The sequence below is a fragment of the Dendrobates tinctorius genome, unplaced genomic scaffold (genome assembly GCF_039654945.1).
Source record: "Dendrobates tinctorius isolate UK_male_01 unplaced genomic scaffold, ASM3965494v1 ptg000032l, whole genome shotgun sequence".
In the NCBI taxonomy this organism is placed as follows: domain Eukaryota; kingdom Metazoa; phylum Chordata; class Amphibia; order Anura; family Dendrobatidae; genus Dendrobates; species Dendrobates tinctorius.
Genome location: NW_027361700.1, coordinates 7847531 through 7863824, shown reverse-complemented (window position 1 = coordinate 7863824; position 16294 = coordinate 7847531). Strand labels below are relative to the sequence as shown.

The 16294-nt window shown below is 45.2% G+C and overlaps 1 protein-coding gene across 2 annotated transcripts in view; it reads right to left on the bottom strand.

Annotated features, from left to right (window-relative positions):
• Positions 1-16294, bottom strand: part of ACLY (ATP citrate lyase) — a 94923-nt gene continuing 78629 nt past the window's right edge. For both annotated transcript variants that reach the window (XM_073572373.1, XM_073572374.1), the window contains 9 exons: positions 13969-14096; positions 13014-13107; positions 5766-5920; positions 5534-5684; positions 5306-5449; positions 4989-5102; positions 2913-2995; positions 2621-2697; positions 1-620 (listed from right to left, as the gene is read on the bottom strand). In XM_073572373.1, the coding sequence (XP_073428474.1) occupies positions 526-620; positions 2621-2697; positions 2913-2995; positions 4989-5102; positions 5306-5449; positions 5534-5684; positions 5766-5920; positions 13014-13107; positions 13969-14096 (1041 nt within the window). In that variant the 3' untranslated portion in view covers positions 1-525. The remainder of the gene's footprint in view (positions 621-2620; positions 2698-2912; positions 2996-4988; positions 5103-5305; positions 5450-5533; positions 5685-5765; positions 5921-13013; positions 13108-13968; positions 14097-16294) is intronic.

Sequence of the window (16294 nt, the reverse complement as noted above, 5' to 3'; positions counted from 1 at the left end):
TCGGAGGTAATCCATGATTTAATGTGTCTGAAATATTTCAGCAAGCTCTACAGCAGTGCACCCACATTGGGAGACATTTAATAAAACCAATGAAAAGGAAGAATGAGGACATTGCCTCAGCCACTGATCAGATCCCAGTGCTGCAGTAGTAAGGAAGGCAGGTGCGCCGAACCTTGCACACAGTCAATGAGGACTTAAGTCCGACACAGTGCCATTTCATTTAATAAATACGGTCGTCAGTACAATTTAATCTGACGTAAACGTACACACATCAAAGTAAAAGAATGTAACATATTAATCAATGAGGAAGGGGGGGTGGGAAAATATAAAATAACACATTTAAAAAAAAATGAATAAACACTCTTGACCATAACATTAAAGACATTAAACAGCAACATAAAATTCTAGTCTCTGTTTGCATTGCTGCAGAACGCAAGAACTACTGCAAGAAGCCTGCACAGAGGAAGCGTCCATCGGGTGCGCAACAACGTATCAAGTAGCCTAACGGGAGCGTCTTTCATATGACTACATGGTCATGTGTTCAGGCAGAACATAGGAGATGTCATCCCAAGGATGTCGATACAATCCTTGCTTCAGCCTCTTTTGGTCCAAGTAATGTCCTGCAAAAAATAACATTAATATTTCATATAAACAGATGTCACCAGGAAGTAACTGTTGATTGTAAACCATGTGTTAACAGCACCACACTGATCCCTACTGTAGCTCTGCTACCCTGAAGTGAATGAGGCGGAGATGTAACATTACCTACTCCCTTAATCGCCTCCTTTTCTTTCATTATAGTTTGTCTCGTTGCAGTGAAAACTACTTATCTAGAAACTCACCAGCATTTCCAAACAAACAAAAAGTGTGAACAGGTGCGAGCTAGTAGAGCCACTATATAACCGTTTGATATTTGCAGTGTACACCTGACTGAGTACTCCTCCCATCAGCCTAAGGCGGTTTTAAATAGAGCTTGATCCTACCCACCATATAATTGCAGGCTTTTAGCCCAGAAAAGAGGCATCATGTTAGGTTTGAGTCCCTTGTCGCTGGCTGTCGGGCTCACACGAAATGGCCAATTTGTGCCTAAGTACCTTCATTTTTACCATGTTTTCTACAGCAGTAATGCAGTTCCAATTTCATATATTCAATATTAACATATTATAATGATTCAGAGTGCAGCTTTAATTGGTTAACAAATCTATAAAGACATCTTCTCTCGGTCTCTGGAGCCAATTCTTGCTCCTCCTCGCTGTAAGAAAACTGGCTACAACAGAAACCTGCTCCCATTGCAGTAGAGAAAAAAAAAAAAAAAAAAAAAAAAAAAAAATCATCCAGCCTCACTCCTTGGCTAATGGGAAGGGCTTCATTTGGCCACAAAACATAAAAGGAGTTGTCCACTACTAGGACAACCTCGTCTTAAACTAAATGTTCGGCCCCGATAAAGCCTACACTTACCTCCTGGGCCGGCTTGTTCCAACAATGTCAGCACTCGCTCTCCCCGGGGCTGTGATGCGGTGGAATGAAAGGTGATGCCCGGCATCCAATCAGCGCTGGCATCGCTGACTCCGCCTTCGGACAAACTGAACATGAAGAGGAAGTCCGGGATGAGCTGCAGACTTGGCTGCTGCTTGATGTTCAGTTTGTCTGAAAGCGGAGACAGTGACAGCAGGGCTGATGGAGCGCCGGCATCGCAACACCGCACCACAGCCCCGAGGTGAGCTAGTACAGACACCGTGGGAACAGTGCCACCACGAGATGAGAGTATAGGGTTTATAAATTTTATCGGGGCCGAACATTTAGTTTAAGAAGGGGTTTTCCTAGTAGTGGACAACCCGTTTAATGAAACTGATCAACAGGAGGATTAACCCCTTTGTTCCTTGCAAGATTTCTACAAAATCATTTCAAAGTGTTCAGAATCATGAAGAAAAAACCTTCAGACTAAAACCCTAAGGACAACTATTGTACTAATCACTTTATATATTAGCTTCGAGGTTTTTTGTTCCTTTATACCAATTGTATTATTACGACTAGATGATTGCAGTCCTGTAACAGTAGTGCTATGATACAAAGATTGTTTGCTTATGTATTGATCTCGATAGTTGAACAAAAAGTGCTAAATTCCACATATGTAGGGCACATGTAGACTGATCCCTACCACATAGTACAAACAATTACCCTTCGCCATAAACAGTGGAAGGTACTGCCTCAAGTTCTTATACAAATAGGTAATTTTGCAATTTACCTTTTACTAAAAATCCTCTTTGTTCTCAAGAATGTTGAGATTTTTAAATCTTTAGTTTACTGCTCATTGCCTAGGTAACTGGCCAACTATCAGCATTGGCCAGTTTCCAAGGCCAGGAGTGCAAGCTTTGCTATACGGCTTACAAGTACGGCTCAAAAGCTAGCCAGCTCCACTGCTGCTGCTAGCGGCATTTGAGGGAGTAGAGTTTTCGCCAGCGGAGCAAATATGCCACTAGTCCCAAATGTGGATCATTAGGTGTGCACCACCCTCCCAGAACTCATGGAGGCTGGGGAGTGATGTGCTCCTACAGACAGAAGAGAATACTCCCTTTAACTATGATCTACAAACTGTAAGAAGTATATAGCATAATTTTACCGATAAACCCCATGCTTCGTCCCAGTACAAAGATGCCGTTCAGTGCTCCAATATCGATGTACTCATCAGCTTCTTCCCTGATAAGAAAAAAAAACAAACACATTTTGGAAAAAATCCTCAAAACTAAAAATCTGAAAAGTTAGCAGTAATTAAGTGACTAGCTGATCACTGCCACATTATCTCCATGTACTGCACAAAAACCAAGAGAAACTATACGTCCATACACCGCACACAAGAAGGTTATTGAAAGCCTTCATCCAGTCAATATACAAGAATAGAAGACTATAGTTACCTTGTAAAAGAACCACAGTTCCTCAATAAATCCACAAAGGCAACACCAATCAGGCCATCTACATTCAGGATCAGATTCGGTTTCTACCAGGGTAAAAAAGAAAAGAATTAGGCCTTGATAATTTTCTGCATGACGCTATAAAGACTGCATTTAGAGTAGATTTCTCTTTCTAATTTGTGGTTTTTAATTTAGTTTTTGCATTTGATTCTAAAAAGGTAGGATACATAGAATAAGAAAGAAGTATAAATCAGCGTTTATGTCCTCGTGATAATAACTGAGCTGATCTAGCAAGTCCCAACAGTTCTCATTACGTAAACCCATGCATGATTTTTATGTGATCTGTAAACTTGAGATAACATAGCAATTATACCTACAGGTGACTATGATTTACTATTCTAAATCCATAATTACTGATATGGAATTGCCCCCCACCCCCTTTTTCCTTACAAGAACTCCCACTCTTTCTAGTAAAACGTTTCACAAGATTTTGGAGTGTATTTATGGGACGTTTTGCCAAGTCATCCAGAAGCGAATTTGTGAGGTTAGACAGTGAGGTGGGCCAAGAGGTCCGTGCTCGCAATCTCCATTCTAGTTCATCCCAAAAGTGTGCAATGGGGTTGTGAAGTCTCTGTGTGGCCGGTCATGTTCTCCCACACCCATGTCTTTATGGGCCTTGCTTTATGCACTGGAGCAGTCATTCTGGAACAGAAAAAGGCCTTCCGCAAACTGTTCCCACAAAGTTGGAAACTACAATTGTCCAAGTGATCTTGGTATAATGAAGCATTAAGATTTTCTCCTCACTAGAAATAAGGGGCCTCAGCCGACCCCTGGAAAATAACCGCATAGCATGATCCCTCGTCTACCAAACTTTTCCATGTGCACAGTGCAGCTAGGCAGGAAACGTTCTCCTGGCATTCACCAATCCCAGACTCGTCTATTACGATTGCCAGTGATTTCTCAGTCCAAAGCCCAATGTACTTGTGCTTTATACCACTGCATGTGACACTTGGCATTGTGCTTGGTGATGTAAGGCTCGTATGTAGTCATTGGCCATGGAAACCCATGAGATGAGGCTCCCAGCATACAGATTTTGGGCGGATAATGCTGATTGTAACAACACTGACATCTTATTACAGGACCACACTTATCAGTGAACTAGTTAGAAAAAGCCATTCATTCACAAAATGTTAGTAAAGACAAACTGCATGACGAGGGGCTGGAATTTAGGCTAGTTTCACACTGGCGTTCAGGAGGGCTGCGGATGGCAGCCTGGTTCCTCCAAAATTTTGCGTTTCTGTGCAGTCGCTGCACACATCAAATCGCCGCATGCGGACACATCAGCATACAACGCATGTCCCTGCATACCTAATGTTAAAGATAGGTACGCAGGGAAATGCTGGACGCTTGCGGCAGTAGTAGGTGGAGCATGGGCGGAGCTTCACGGAGGAAGAAAGGAGGAAGTGGGCAGCCATCCGCAAGCCCTCCTGAACACCAGTGTGAAACTAGCCTAATACACTCGTGTCAATGGGGCTTAAAGAGGTATTCCCATCTCCAAGATTCTATCCCAATATGTAGTAAGTGTAATGTTAGTATTAGCAAATACTTCCAATTAAAAGTGTAATATTTAGTTCTTCTGATTCGCTATGTCACTTTCCCCATGTGCAGGGCACTACAGTAGCTAAGGTATCCATGGTTACGACAACTAACAACTAGCACTTTGAGTGCTCGTAACCAAGGTTACCCAAGCTACTGTGCCCTGCACATGCAGTAGGCAACATAGCTTATCAGAAGAACTATACTACATTTCTAATTGGAGATATTTGATAATTATAATACTACATCTACTATATATTGGGATTGAATCTACGAGATGGGAATACCCCTTTAAATGTAAAACATGAATGAAATGATTAAAAGGGGTCTCCCAATACTTTTCTTTATGTAGTGTATAAAGACTGCATTATATGCTCGAGATGTGTTCATATTATACTTACATACTTCCAGAGACTAGTAGATTATAAACTAAATCAGTGAATAGTCAAGCATTTTTCATTAATGAGAGATATTTTAAATAACCTTTGATGTGGTGATCTTTTCCACTTCCAAAGCATAGTCTAACAGGGGAGTAGCAGGGAAGTTTTGTTTGACATAGTCTTTCAAGATCTGTACTCGCATGTCTGGATTGTTGATCTAAAAAAATAAATACATTAAAAAAATGTTACAAAGACCATCATTAAACCAAAATGTAAAAATGTTCTAGATTCCCAAGAAACAGGAAAAAAAAAACCTACATGTATCGATATAAAGAAAAATATAATTGATTCTTCAACACCCTCACCCACAATTAAAGTATACATCAAAAGTAGAATTTAATCAATGTATGGGACACTTACAGACTTGACTCTGTGCCCAATGCCCATAATAAGTTTTCCTTCCTTCTTCATCTTGTTAACAAATTCCATTGGGATGAGACCGCTGTCAAAAGCCTTGCTAAACATCTTGGCAGCAGCATCAAGGGCACCACCAAAGCGATCTCCCTGTAAAATATTATATAGTACGTTGGCACAATGTACACTTTGGGAAATAAGTTCTCTCACACTGAAGTTTTATGGTGAACTTACAATGGTGAGTAGACCAGATGTAAGACTGGAGATGAGATCTTTCCCAGCTCTAGCACAGACAATAGTGTTATGAGCTCCGGATACGGCCGGTCCATGGTCTGCGGTTACCATCAGACACATTTCAATAAAGTGGGAGGCATACTTGGGTACCCTGGATGAAGTAGAAATGGTTAAGTTAAGCAGGTCTACAAGTTGTAACAAAATGCATATACAGCATAGCAATGACTCTTACCGTCTTTGGAACCAAAGTAGCCCCAATACTCCACCGATGCCAATGTCCTCCTTGAAAACATCAGTTATGGGCATCCCAGCATAAATGAGCTCTTGTCCCCTCTCATCACAGATACTGGTCATGAAGGAGGCTGGCTTTCTGATCAATCCCAACTCCTGAAGGGAAAAAAAAATAAATAAATAAAGAACACAATATAAAAAGCTGACATCGGCATGTAACAAGCACTTCCGGCAGTCGCATCAGAAATCGCCCACCGGTAACCCAGTGTCACATGATCACGGGGCATCGGTGTGTTAGTATGACAACTAGAGGTCTTCTGGAGACCTCTATGGTTGGCATTGCCGGCTTACTGTGAGCACCACCAAGCGGTCGGCGCTCATAGCAAGTAATTCTACTACATAGAGGCGATCTGATCATCACCTGTATGTAGCAGAGCCGATCGGACTATGGCAGCTTCTAGGCTCCCATGGGGACTATTGAAGCATGCCAAAAGTAAAAGAAAAAAAACACCAAGGTTACTTACCGGTAGCCGGTTTTTCCGGAGCCCATGACGGCACACATGAGAGAGGGGATCCGCCCAGTCAGGACAGGAACCCTACTGAAGATAAAAGGGCGGTACCTCTCCCTCGCTTCAGTTGGTTTACAGAGCATGAGAGGCCCCCCGGGTTAGTACACATGGTAAAACTATCACCACATTATATCTAACTAAAGAAACACCCAAACTATAGTGCACACCAAAGGAGTGAAAAGGGGGGGAATATACAGGTGCCGTCATGGGCTCCGGAAAAACCGGCTACCGGTAAGTAACCTTGGTGTTTTCCCGTCTCCCATGACGGCACACATGAGAGACTTTTGTAGAATAAGACACCTTAGGGAGGGACCACCGCTTGCAGCACCCTTCTACCAAAGGTTAGGTCAGTAGAGGAAGACAGATCAAGTCGGTAGTGTTTAAAAAAGGTGGAAGGTGAGGACCAAGTAGCGGCTTTACAAATTTGCTCAATCGATACCTCAGCCTTCTCTGCCCAGGAGGTAGCCACGGCTCTGGTGGAGTGAGCCTTGATGCCTTCTGGAACCGGAGCGCCACTTGCGGAGTAGGATAACATAATGGCCTCCCTGATCCATCTGGCAATGGTACTCTTAGCTACCCCGTGCCCTTTTCTACTACCCTGAAAGGCTACAAAAAGGGACTGATCTTTCCTCCACTGACTAGTTATTGACATATATTGTATTATGGCTCTTCTTACATCTAATGTATGGAACTTTTGCTCCCCCGGGTTTCTGGGATTGTTACAGAATGACGGCAAGGAGATCTCCTGAGTCCTATGAAACTTTTGGACTACCTTGGGGAGATAGGCCGGGTCTGGTCTTAGAACCACACGGTCATCCAAGATCTGTGTATAAGGAGGACATATAGACAGAGCTTGTAGGTCGCTGACTCTTCGGGCTGACGTTAAGGCTACCAGTAAGACCGTTTTAAGTGTAAGTAGCTTTGGTGACAGCTCTAGTAGTGGTTCGAAGGGGTCTTTGGTTAAAGCCTCCAAAACTAGGTTCAGGTCCCAGGGTGGTATCTTTGGGATAATGACCGGCCTTGACCTGCCACAGGACTTAATGAACCGGGACACCCACCTATTGGCTGCTAAATTGCAGTTATATAGGGCCCCCAAAGCTGAGACTTGGACTTTGAGTGTGTTAGTGGCTAACCCTAGTTGCAGCCCCGACTGTAAGAACTCTAGGATAGGTCCCACTGGAGCAACATCCCCTAAAGGTTCTCCCAGGAAGGCTAGGAACTTTTTCCACTTTCTACCGTAGATTTGGGATGTTATTGGTTTCCTACTTTTCAACAGGGTGGAGACTAACCCTGGAGAGAAACCCTGGCGACTCAGTAGCGCCCTCTCAAATTCCAGGCTGCTAGATGGAAGCCCTTCACCTGAGAGTGGACCACTGGTCCCTGGGAAAGCAGGTCTGGAATCTCTGGTAGTATCCATGGATCTGTCACTGACATGAGCCTCAGAAGGGAGAACCAAGGCCTTCTCGGCCAAAAGGGAGCTATAAGAATTATTCTTGCCCGATCCTCCCTGATTTTCCTGACTACTACTGGGATCATTGTTATCGGGGGGAATGCATAGGCCAGGATGAACTTCCAGGGTATTTGTAGGGCATCTACTGCGAAGGGGCTTTCCCTTGGATTTAGCGAGCAGAACTTCCTGACCTTCCGGTTGTGTGCAGTAGCAAACAGGTCTATTTCTGGTCTGCCCCAGGCCTGAACTATTTGTTGGAAGACTCGGGAGTTTAGGGACCATTCCCCTTGTCTTAGATGCCTGCGACTCAGGAAGTCTGCTTGTATATTTTCTGCCCCCTTTATGTGCAATGCTGTGATGGATAACAGATGTTGTTCTGCTAGCTGGAAGAGTAGATCTGATATTTGCATGAGGCCCCGAGATCTCGTTCCCCCCTGATGATTGATGTAGGCTACTACTGCCTGATTGTCCGTCATGACCCGGGTGTGGCGGCCCTGAAGTAAGGGAAGGAAATGTTTCACGGCTTTTTTCCACTGCCCATAGTTCTTTTACATTTGAATTCTGATCGCTTTCTAGTGAGGACCAGGTCCCCTGTATTGTATGGGATCTCAGGTGTGCTCCCCACCCTGTGGCACTCGCGTCTGTCATAATGATGTCCTTGACTGGTTTTTGCCACGGGACACCAGCTGTTAGATTCTTTTCTACAGTCCACCAGAGCAGGGAATCTCTTACAGCCACTGAGAGACATAGTTTGCCTTCTAAATGCCCTTTTAATTGTTTCTGCGCAGACAGGACTTCCCACTGTAGTTGCCTTAAGTGGTACTGCGCCCATGTTACTGCGGGTATACATGATGTCAGTGAGCCTAAAAGGGACATTGCGTTCCTCAGTGTCATATTTGGCCTTTGTATTGCTGTGCGAGCTAGGCCTCTTATCTTGGCCATCACTTTGGTGAATACCCTGGGGGCTGTAGACAGGCCAAACGGAAGGGCTGCGTACTGGTAGTGTCTCACCTGCCCCTGGATATAGAGCGCTACTCTCAAATATCTCTGATACTCCCGATGGATTGGGATGTGATAGTAGGCATCTTTTAAGTCTATCACTGCCATGAGGCAATGCTGGAACAGGATCTTTGTGGCTGTGTTGATTGACTCCATTTTGAAGGAGCAATTGTCTATCCACTGATTGAGTCTCCTCAGGTTGACAATGGTTCTCCAAGAGCCGTCTGGTTTTTGTATTAAGAAGAGGGGGGAGTAGAACCCCCTTCCTTCTTCTTGCGCTGGGACTTCCTGTAGGACTTGTTTTTTCACTAGTCCCAAGACTTCCGTCTCCAGGGCCAGCTGTTGCTCTTGGGCTTTCCTTCTGGGTGTTATTATGAAGGTATGCCTGGGTGGTCGGATGAATTTTATTTTTAAGCCGTCCTTGATTATATTTAGGACCCATGTACTGGGGGAGATATTTGCCCAGGCGGAAAGGAAGAGAGAAAGCCTTCCCCCTACCTCCGGCCCAATGTCATTGGGGAGATTTTTTGGAGGAAGTGGAGGGCCCTTTAAACATATAGCCCGATCCTCTTTTTTCTTTAAAGTCCCAGCTTTTTCTATCTCCCGGGGGACGACCCCTGTTAAATCTCCTCCTCCGAAAGGGCTGCTTCTTAGGTTCTCCCGGAAATCGGGGAAAGCTTTTCTTCCTATCCCCCGCATGCTCCAAAATCTCTTCTAGTTTTTTCCCGAAGAGGAATTGGCCATCGCATGGAATGGAACATAACTTGTGCTTAGAGGGTAAATCTCCGGGACACCCTTTAAGCCACAGGGCTCGTCTTGCCGCATTTGACAGGCTTGCTGCTCTAGCTGTCAATCTTGCGGAGTCTGCAGAGGAATCGGCCAGGAAAGCCGCTGCTCCGTGCACCAGTGTCAGATTAGCTAGAATTTCGTCTCTAGGAACTCTATCCTTGATCTGGTCCTCTATTTGTTGCAGCCAGACCATGAGGGCACGAGCGGTACAGGTACCGGCTATTGCTGGCTTCAATCCCCCTGCTGAAGCTTCCCAGATGTGCTTCAGAAACCCATCTGCCTTCTTATCAAGCGGGTCTTTCAACACGCCAGAATCTTCTAATGGTAGGGATACCTTTTTTGAGGATCTGGCTACAGCCCCATCAATTTTTGGGACTTTTTCCCAGGTTTCTGAGTCCTTCTGGTCAAAGGGGTACCTCCTCTTTGATGTGGAAGGTAAGCCCCCTGACCGCTCTGTCTTTTTCCATTCCCTGTCAATTAGCGCTTTTATTTTATCATTTACAGGGAAGGTACGCTTTCGCTTTTCCTCCAGTCCTCCAAACATTACATCCTCTAATGATTTGGGAGTTTTTTCTTCTTTAAGGCCCATTGTAGCTCTAATGGCCTTGACCAGTTTTTCTACGTCCTCCGTTGGAAAACATGGACGGCCGCCTATATCGCTGTCCGAGGAGGATTCTGAGGACTGCGTGGAGGAAGAGGAGGTGGAGGGGGACAAAGATCTATCCCGCCCCTTCTGCTTTGGCGAGGCCTCTGAATCAGAGCTCCTTTTACGGTTTCTTTTCTTTTTAAGGGCCGCCTTTAGGGAACCTTTCACCTCCTGATGTATTAACTCCTTCAGACTAGTCACCAAATCAGGGGTCTCCTCCTGTATAGTCCTGTTAATACAGTCAGCGCAGAGATCTTTCTGCCACTGATCTGCCAGCGGGTTTTTACATAGGGCGCATTCTCTATTTTTGGTTTTGCTGCTGGCCTTCCTCGCCCCCTAGTGATCAAACAGAAAAAATGGAACCCCATTACCATAAGGGTGACATTCACGTAGATCACTCACCACCGCTGTCAATCAGGGGTACCGATCTCGGAGGCTCCTCAGATGCACTCGTGATGTTTCTCCTGGAAGTCACCGAAGTCATGCCGATTGCGCTTATGACTGCCGCTCCCACCACTGGAGCGACTGCTTCTGGTATGTTGGCGGCTCGGCCTGGCATCTGGCGAGAGGTCTTGCTGCTGACGCTGATGCTGTCGCTGCTGCTGACGCTGCTCGTCTTGCCCCACTTCCATTCTGAAGCCTTGGGCATGAGTGCGTCTTCTGTGGTCATCCCCCTTATGTAAGGGGGATTCACTGCACTCTCCGCCTCCTCCGGTTACCCCCACAGCCCCTCCCCCCCCCTGCCATACCGCTGGGATCTCTCTCCACCGATCGGCGTTCTTCACCATGGGCGCCGCCATCTTGGATTGTCGGCGCCGCCTCCGACGTCACGCGGGCACGCCCCTTCCCCAGCGTGCCCTGCGCGTGACGTCAGAGGAGCGCGACCCGGAAGCGGCCGCTCCTTCAGCGCTCGGGATCACCGGCAGAGGGGGAGAGGGCGGCGCGGCAGCCACGGCAGAGCCCCAGGACCCCCGCCGTGCTGTTCCTGCGCCCGCTCGGACGCTGAGCCCCGGAGGACCCGCGGACGGCGCTTCCTCCATCCCGACGCCCAGCGCTCAGGAGCCCAGCCTGATCTTCTACGCCGGCACGGGAGAGGGGCAGGTAAGTGTGACCTGCTGTCTTCAGCACGGGTCCCTGTCAGGACAGGAAACCCAACTGAAGCGAGGGAGAGGTACCGCCCTTTTATCTTCAGTAGGGTTCCTGTCCTGACTGGGCGGATCCCCTCTCTCATGTGTGCCGTCATGGGAGACGGGAAAAATATATATAAAAGCTCAAATCACACACCCCTTTCGTCTCATTCAAAATAAGATAAAGAAAAAAAAAACTGGTATTGCCGCGTTCAGAATCGCCCAATCAATAAAATAAAGGATTAACCTGATCGCTAAATGGTGCAGCGAGAAAAAAAGTCAAAACGCCAGAATTATGTTTTTTTGGTTGTCGCGACATTGCCTTAAAATGCAATAACAGGAGATCAAAAGATCGTATCTGCACCAAAATGGTAACATTAAAAATGTCAGCTCGGCACGCAAAAAATAAACCCTCACCCGGCCCAAGATCACAAAAAATGGAGACGCTAGGGGTGTTGGAATATGGTACATTTTTTTTTTTTTTTTTTTTAACAAAGTTTGGACATTTTTTTCACCACTTAGATAAAAAAGAACCTAGACCTGTTTGGTGTCTATGAACTCGTAATGACCTGGAGAATCATAATGGCAGGTCAGTTTTAGCATTTAGTGAACCAAGTAAACAATCCAAACAAAAAACAAGTGTGGGATTGCACTTTTTTTGCAATTTCACCGCACTTGGAATTTTTTCCCCCCGTTTTCTAGTGCACGACATGGTAAAATCAATGGTGTCGTTCAAAAGTACAACTTGTCCCGCAAAAAACAAGCCCTCACATGGCGATACTGATGGAAAAATAAAAAAAAAAGTTAGCTTTGGGAAGAAGGGGAGCGAAAAACAAAAATGCAAAAGCATTGTACGAAGGATTTCAGAGTAAAGGGCCCGTCACACTAAGCGAGATCGCTAGTGATGTCGCTAAAGCGTCACCGATTTTGTGACGCAGCAGCGATATTGCTAGCGATATCGCTGTGTGTGATACTTACCTCCAACCGGCTCCCCCGCTGGTTATCGCTGATCGCGCGAGAACGTCCTGGACAGTTTCTCTTCAGCCGCTTCTTGCTGGGCTTCCTGCTGGCTCCGACGAGCGACGCATGGATGTGGGCGGGAGGATGTCTTCATCGCCGTGTCTGACGGGTAAGTAACGACCGCCGCTATGTCGCTGGTGAGATCTGCCTGTTTGGCAGCTCACTAGCGATGCACCAGCGATCCTGACCGGGTCGCATCGTTGTCGGGATCGCTGATGCATCGGTAAATGTGACGGTACCTTAAGGCATACCTGCCTGAAATGAAGGAGCCAGACTCTGTATTATGTTGTCCATCATTAGGGGCAGCATGTCAGCATACCTGTCAATGCATAGAATACCAGATTGGTGGGGTTCAACAACAGACACCCTCACTTATCAGCTGGTATTAGCTCCGACAGCAGCTGGATGTAAACAGCACAGGTACATTCAATATGTAGTAACACCTTAAATAGGATCGGATCTGCAATACCCAGCAGGAACCACTAAACATTAGACAGGCCATTGCTATTCCACTCCAGTCAAATTCAGCTGCTGGATGTCAGCACCATTAATCTGATATCCTAGGAATAGGTGATCAATATATTGTGAGCGGACAACCCCTTTAATGATTTGCTTCCAGATATGTTATCTTCTCATGAGAAGTACCTACCCTTGCCCAAGAGTAGTCCATTGGAACTGTAGGAGGTGGCACCTCCTCTGCTGGCACTATTTCTCCCTTGGCAACCAGATCTTCGTATACGGACCTGAACAGAGTACAGAAGGTTACTTTGGTATTGCTTAGTCTGGTTATTAAGACAACTAAAGCACCCAAAATTTGTATATGTGATATACCGTATGTGTTGAATTTAAAGGGGCGTTCCAACAATAGAGATCTAACACCTATCACTAGAACAGAGATCTCAAAGCTACTTCTCTTCCTCACAAAAAAAAAAAAAAAAAGAGAAAGGAGCTTGCATGGAGCAGCGGTCAGGCACTAATGATCGAGTATGGCACTTGGTCACACAGAAGATTTGATGCAATTTTTTCATCAGATTTATAAATTGAAAATCTGTAGCACAAAGTGAAGCTCATTGAAACATTGTGAATTTCTATGCAGAAGAATACCAGAGATGCATCCAATCAGATCAACTTCTGTCTGTGGATTGCACCCTTTACAACACATGGGGTAAAATCTGCCGCTAAAAAAAAAAAAAAAAAAAAACACCATGTCATACAGATCTGGCATAGAATCAGCAATGGATGTTTTTTTTTTTTCCCTCTGACATGTGGACACACCTAATCAGCCCAATAGACATTTAACAGAGCACCAGGGGGCTTTTCACCTATCCCGTAAGTGGGTCATAAATGTCTACTGTGGGATAACCCCCTTAATGGATGCCATATAAAACAGTGAAGTGGAACTAATAAAAACCTACAACATCTCAATCTAACAAATGTGCCCTGTGCTAGAGTCCACCACCTAACAAATATCTCTTTTTCACAATACATGCATATGGATAACCTTATAGAAGAAAATACTGCATTACATAGATGGAAACTATATAAAATTCAGAATTTAAAAAAAAAAACCTATCTGAAAAGTGCTCATTTATTGTCTCACTTACTGAATTACATCACCCAGTTCATCAAAGCTACGTGGCACAAACACGCCTGCTTCTTTCAAGGCTTGGTTTTTGGCAACCGCGGTTTCAGATGCCTGGTTGGCACAAGCTCCAGCGTGTCCAAACTGCACCTGTGGGTCAGGAATATGGGTTGGTAAAAGTTTAGTGTTGATTAACCTCTATCAGCTAATAATATAGAATGCAAAACATGCAATACAGAAAACCAGAAGTATTTCCAAAGAAGAAACCTTTCAGCTTTTCAAAAGAAAGGCATTCCTGCAGGCCATGGACTGTAATGTTATATTTTACAGAAACATTAGTGCTGTATGTTCTTGGAACTTGGAGTATGTGACCAGTTATTACATATTGTGGGAGAATAATCTTAGTAAGGCATAAGTCGCATGTCCAACATTCAGAGTCTGAGAATGGACCGTGATGCCCAGACCGGCTGTGGGCCTCCTGACTCTACAGCCTCATGTATGCTTATGAGGCAGACACTCCAGACATCAGGATCTGTACTCTGATTGGATGGCTATGTGCCCACGTTAGCGTTTTAAACCTGACAAAACCGGATTCATTCCCAGAAAATGCGCGTTTTATTTCTGTGCATTGTTGACAAAAAAAGGTGCGTTTTTGACGCTTTTTTCCGCGCATCTTCTGGGCCCATAGGAAATAGCTAAAAGGGGGACTACGCCGCAAAATTAATGAACATGCTGCATTTTTAGCCGCTAAGCGTTTCCTTAGCGGAAAAAAAAAAAACCGCATCCATTGGCACAAAAAAGGCCAAAATGCATTAAAATGAATGAGAAGCTTATTTTAAGCGTTTCTGAAGCGTCTGATCCGGAACAAACGCTTAAACGCTAACGTGGGCACACAGCCGAAGTGTCGGATGTGTAAACCTGGCTTATATTGTAATGCAGCCTAAAGGCTTTTTCCACATTGATTTTATTATTTTACTACAGAGGTAAAAAAAAACAAAAAAAAACCACTTGATATTACACACCCTCCTCCCTAGGTCCATCTCCAGTCGCTCGATACTAGTTGCAGTGTTGACGTCACAACTACAGCATTCATCACTGCTGCAGCCAATCGCAGAGCTCAATGGCTCATTTCAGCAACCTTGGTGGAGCCGCTGAGCTCACTGGCCGGAGTGCAGCAGTGATGAGCGCTGTAGGGGAGATATCACCACAAAGTTATAGAGTAGCAATAAGAAAAAGAACTGCAAATTGAAAACAAAATATGAGGCTTGTCCTACTAGAGGATAAAGTATTTGTAGTATAATTGCATAGATCTGTCACCTTTCCAGTGAGATTCCAGAACATCTTGCGGTTCTGTGATCTGAACCAACACCTGTATTATTGGATTGCCTAATTAAATGTCGCGTCAGATGACTTTGCAGAGTAAGTTGCCGTGTATGTGTGTGAATAATCACACTTTTCTGACCCTTATATGACTTGTACAGTATGTTGCATTTTATCAGTTTGCCTCCCAATATAGGAGCTGGTCACTAGAAGCTGCAGCAGCTTCTCTATTGTGCCTCTCCAGGTGATTCCCTCTCCTCTGTAAGTAGACTTCTATACCCAGCAGCTGAAATCTGATCCCTCAGTGAAGACAGATCTTAAAGGGAACCTGTCACCTCTTTTTGCCGCTATAAAAGATACGCCCACCGCCTTTCAGGGCTTATCTACAGCATTCTATAATGCTGTAGATAAGCCCCCGGTCTGACCTGCAAGATAAGAAAAATAAGTTTTATTATACTCACCCAGGGGGCGGTCCGGTCCGATGGGTGTCGCAGGTCTGGGTCTGGCACCTCCCATCTTCATGCGATGTCATGCTCCTGCGCAGGTGTACTTCTCTGCACTGTTGAGGGTAGAGCAAAGTACTGCAATGCGCAGGCGATGGACCTCTCTGACCTTTCCCGGCACCTGCGCACTGCAGTAGTTTGCTCTGCCCTCAACAGGGCAGAGAAGTACACCTGCGCAGGAATGCGACACCAAGCAAGCAGGAGTAAGACATTGCATGAAGATGGGAGGCGCCGGACCCGGACCTGAGAAACCCATCAGACTGGATCACACAGGAGAATGCTGTAGATAAGCCCTGAAAGGCGGTGGCCGCATCTTATAGCGGCAAAAAGTAGTGACAGGTTCCTTTTAATACAGATGGTCATATTTTAGAGTGAATGATCAGTGCAGTAGATAGGATTGCAAGATGTGTAGTGACATGTAAGTGGGGTAAGAGGCATTTTTCTCAGATTTTTGATGATTCTGATCTCCACTTGCACTTTGATTTATGAAAAAAAATTGAAGGAATAGTCGATGAAATCTTGCAC